We start from the raw sequence: 4718 nt of genomic DNA on the forward strand, positions 1-4718 counted from the left end.
GTCCAACCGGACCACAATGAGGATCCCTGCCGCGTGCGAGGGAAGCACCGACTGCGTTTCCTAATCCCCAAAACGATGACGGCGAGTAACAATTGTATTTATGCCGAGGAAAAAGGAATGGCTGGGAATGAAACGCTTCTGTTTCTCTGTGGGGAATACGTGCCGCTTTAACACGAACGCAGTGAACAATTTGCACGTGAGAGCAAGGTCGCAAAATTCTCCACGTGGCCTCCGTAGCAGAGAATAAAAAGCTTTCAACCGAATGTCAAGTGCTCTACAAACACTCGCACGACTCGCTTCTGCTATACTTTCTTATTTATTTATCACCTTCATTTCCATTTCTACAAAAACGTGTCTCCGGCATAAAAGAAAGCGCGTGACAGGAGAGGGAGCATCATGTGTCTTGGTTTTTTATGTGAGAGCATTTCTGAAGCCAGAAAGTATTTAGTCAGGCATTACGGTGGGAGGCCTTGATTGTGTTTAACAGAACATGACCCAATTAGCATAATTGGCCCCTCTTCCATTCCCTTTGAAGTCCAGAGCACAGAATAACAAATGTATACGAACCAGCGGCCAAACGTCAATACATGGAGATGCCACAAAGCTCGTGGGAGGCCTTGAATGCATTTCTGCACAAGGAGGGGAAAAACATCCCATTTTTTTTCTTGCCGAATAAGCAGAACGGAGGCGGCGCGGGGCCTTTCTTGCCACCAGGGCCAGTGGGCGCTGTGGGGCCTCTATCCTGCAGGAGAGACGCAGGCAGGCAGGGAAGGAGGAGGGAGGATGTGGCTGCACCCACTGTGGAGCTGAGGGAGGTGCATCCTCCCTCTCAGGTGCTTTCAAAGCGCACCGCGCTGCAGACCGCACTATGTCAATAGTCGCCAATTAAAGATAAAAGTGCGAGGGGTGGAGAACCGTGTGTGTGTGTGTGTGTGTGTGTGTGTGTGTGTGTGTGTGTGAAAGGACGCAGCTGATAACTGAAACCTGATCAATGCAGCGGTGCCTAGACTTACAAAATTGGTTTGTTCCATGACTACACTCAAAACTAGAACACTCCCGCCATCGTGTCTTAGACCTCTGATATTATGTCCAGATGTATCTGTCTTTACATGCCGATGTTCATTTCATGCACACATGCATTCAGTATCAACTTTGTTTGATGTTCCATTTTGTCCATTCGTGCTAGTGAGCCACATAGAGGACTGACTAAAGTTTTTGTCGATGGCATTTAATCTTCACATTTGAATGAACGGCACTCGTGCGACCTTCACAGTCCCACGCAAAATATGTGAAATGTTATTCCATCTGGATGGAAGCAAAAATAAAAGCTAACAGAAGACGATCAGTGTTATGTGGCATATATGTACATGATATTGTTTGAAAATCACCCCGCCCGCCCCCCAAATAAAATCATCTTTCTTCGTGATAAAAATCTACAACTATGACAGATTCAGTCCCACTTGTTTTTTTGACATTATGTACATGGACAAACAAGAAAAGTAGCCACCTAAAAAATATTTCAGTTCTCTTTACAGCGTACAGCTCAAAGTGCAATAGCGTATATAGAAAATATAGATTTTTCCAAGAGTTCGGTGCTGCAGATTCCTCTTCGAAACAAAAGAAAAATCCATTCAGAGGTTGTTGATGTTGCATGAGAAGGTGAAATGCATTCTACATTCAGATAGTGAGGTGCATAAATATATTGAGGATCACTTAAAAGCTTCTTCTCTTGGACAATCCTGCCGTTTGTTGCCATTGTCAGAGAGGACCTCAGTGTCCAGAAATTGCTTGTGCTGAAAAAGACAAGACAATAGAAATGAAAGAGGGTTGTTGATTCAATATTTAACTGCAGAGAGCGACCTGTGTTTATTTGAAGACGGGTGTCTATTCAAGAAGAGGCCTTCATTTCTACAAATGCTTGAGCAAGGGACTGACTGAGACTGACTGATCGGCTGGCTCATTTGCTTGACACAGAACCACCCCCAAAACCAAGTGATTTCCACTGCGGTGTTACGAGTGTATCGACTTTATTTGTAAAACATACGTACCAAATCCTAATAAAACCTAATGAGACAAAAACTTTTTTTTAAGTCACAGTTTACGGCACGGTTAGCAATGCTAGCCTCTCCTCCATGCTCCTTGTAATTGTTTTCATTTTGTATTTGTGTGTTTGACTGTTTGTCCTAAAGTGCATCACAGATCTGAAGCTTACAAATTAATCTATACCTGCACATCATACTTCCTACCTTAAGCACTCATAAATTAAGGTACCACTGTGTACCGTAAAAACTAGAGCCCGGACGATTTTTTTTTTCCTAGGCCGATTCCGATATTTGGCAGAATAAAATTTTGATAACGGATTAATTAAACAATGAATCAAGATTGCTCAACACTTACAACAACAAAGATATGAATTAAGGGCAGACTGACTGTTTTATTTTGACATAACTTTATGTTTGAGCATTTGTTTACCTTTACAACAGAGAGAAAAATCAGCATTTTTTTTAGGCAACTGGGGGATGTTAGAATGTCATTGTGTAATGCTGTAATACGTTAATATGGGAAAAAAAACAATAATAAGTCAGCTGATTTGTAAGATTATATAAGAGCACATCAATATAGGCTGTTTAAAATGACTGGCCGATTCATCGGTTGGGTTGTAATAGAAACCGATAAACATTCACTTAACAAAAAAACGTGGTATCGGCGAATAATGAACCACAATTTAGCAATAATAGATAACACTGTACCATTTCCGTCAATCAGGACAGTGCTGGAATTCTGCTGTTTTCCTCACCAGTACAGACATGGAGCTAATTGGAATACAGTTGTTTCAGCCCGTGAACAGTAAAGGTGTTAAATCACTCAACGACTCGACCGTTAATTACACACACTTTCTTTTGTCAACCATTCACAAATGTTTGAGCCCGAGCACAATCTGCACACTGTGATGACCGTGGGAAAAGCAGATGGAGACTGGGAGCAGATACATATTGTTCAATTAGCGCACGCGCGCTTCATCAGACAGTGTACTTGATGCATGCAAGAAAACATGCAGATTGGCCTTACTTTTTTTTTCCCTTGTGTTACACAAACGTGTAGTGAATTCCGTTGCTTAGAGGAGAGGAGGAGGAAGGCGCCACGGATACGGGAGGAAGAGGAGGAGGGGGAGGAGGAGGAGGAAGAGGTGGAGGGGGAGGCGGAGCAGGTGGGACGGGACTGTTAGCCTGTGATGGAACTAAAGACGAGAGACATAGAAGGAAAAGAGACAAGGAGGGAATGATATCGGCTGCTATCCAACTGTACACGAGCATTTACAGTAGTTGTGAAAAAAAGGTGTGTCATTGACTTTTCAAAATTATTTACATCAGTACGGGCGGCCCGGTGATCGACTGACTGGTTAGCACGTCCGCCTCATAGTGCAGAGGTGCAGGGTTTGAATCCGGCTCCGGCCTTCCTATGTGGCGTTTGCATGTTCTTCCCGTGCCTGCGTGGGTTTTCTCCGGGTACTCCGGTTTCCTCCCACATTCCAAAAATATACATGGCAGGTTAATGGAACACTCTAAATTGTCCCTTGGTGTGAGTGTGAGCGCAGATGGTTGGCCGTCTATGTGTGCCCTGCAATTGGCTGGCAACCGGTTCAAGGTGTCCCCCGTCTACCTCCCGAAGACAGCTGGGATTGGCTGCAGCACGCTCCGCGAGCCTTGTGAGGAGAAGCGGATCAGAAAATGGACTACACACAGCAAAGCCGGAGCCGGAATCAAACCCTGCACCTCTGCACTGTAAAGCAGACGTGCTCACCAGTTGCCCACCGTGCCGCCCACCGGAATTTATGATAATGTCATACCAGTGAAAACAAAATCACAGCTTTTCTTTCATTCTATTGTAAAATTCACACTCATTTGCAGTTGTAACTTACCAAATGTGTATTTTCTTTGCAGTATAAAATGTTACTATATTTATATTTCAATGTTACACATAGTCCTGCTGGAGGAAGGCTGTCATGCATAACAACAGTATGGAAAAAGAAGGAAAGACTTGAATTTGAATTGAAGGCTGTGAAAGAGCATGACTAGTTTCTTTCCCCTCTTTCTTTGACAACATGCCAGCAGTTATATTCTCTGACATTTCATTTCTCCACACTGGAAATAATGTTATAATTGTTGACTTTGCCTCAGCGTGCTGATGAAGCCTCCACACAGCTCGACAGCTTGAGTGCTGCTGCGTGTGACAGGTGTGTGTGTGTGTGTGTGTGTGTGTGTGTGTGTGTGTGTGTGTGTGTATACGTGTACGCATGCGAACGTGTGTGCGCAGCGGCAACTCTTGCTGCCTGGCTGCTGTAGAGCACGAGAAAGATGAAATATGGAGTGTGGTGTCTTTCATGCGGCTTCAGAGAGGTGCCGTGCCTTCAAAGAAGTGTTAATGCCATGCAGCGTTTGACTGGGTCATTGATCAGCACACAAAATGGCCTCATCCAGCGAGTCCTCCCCCGTTTCAAACATTCCACACGGACTGCAATTAGGCGCCATGTGAGCTCCTGACACGGAATAATGTGAAGTTATTAAGGAATGAAAAGCCCTGCTTGAAAGAGCAATTTAACGTCAAATATCGCATCCCAGTAAAATAAAAGATCGACAGTTCATTACTGTGCTTAAGTAGAATTTTCACATCTGCATTCCACTTTGCTATTTATATTGCTGACAACTTTCAGATATATA

The 4718-nt window shown here is 43.9% G+C and overlaps 1 protein-coding gene across 1 annotated transcript in view; it reads right to left on the reverse strand.

Moving 5' to 3' along the window:
* Positions 1 to 1214: 1214 nt before the first annotated feature.
* Positions 1215 to 4718, reverse strand: part of plekha7b (pleckstrin homology domain containing, family A member 7b) — an 81462-nt gene continuing 77958 nt past the window's right edge. The window contains exons 28-29 of the mRNA XM_019886901.1: positions 3070 to 3238; positions 1215 to 1793 (exon numbers count right to left, since the gene is read on the reverse strand). Coding sequence (XP_019742460.1) covers positions 3087 to 3238 — 152 coding nt within the window. The 3' untranslated portion in view covers positions 1215 to 1793; positions 3070 to 3086. The remainder of the gene's footprint in view (positions 1794 to 3069; positions 3239 to 4718) is intronic.

This window comes from Hippocampus comes, unplaced genomic scaffold, assembly GCF_001891065.2.
Source record: "Hippocampus comes isolate QL1 unplaced genomic scaffold, H_comes_QL1_v1.1 scaffold261, whole genome shotgun sequence".
Classification (NCBI taxonomy): domain Eukaryota; kingdom Metazoa; phylum Chordata; class Actinopteri; order Syngnathiformes; family Syngnathidae; genus Hippocampus; species Hippocampus comes.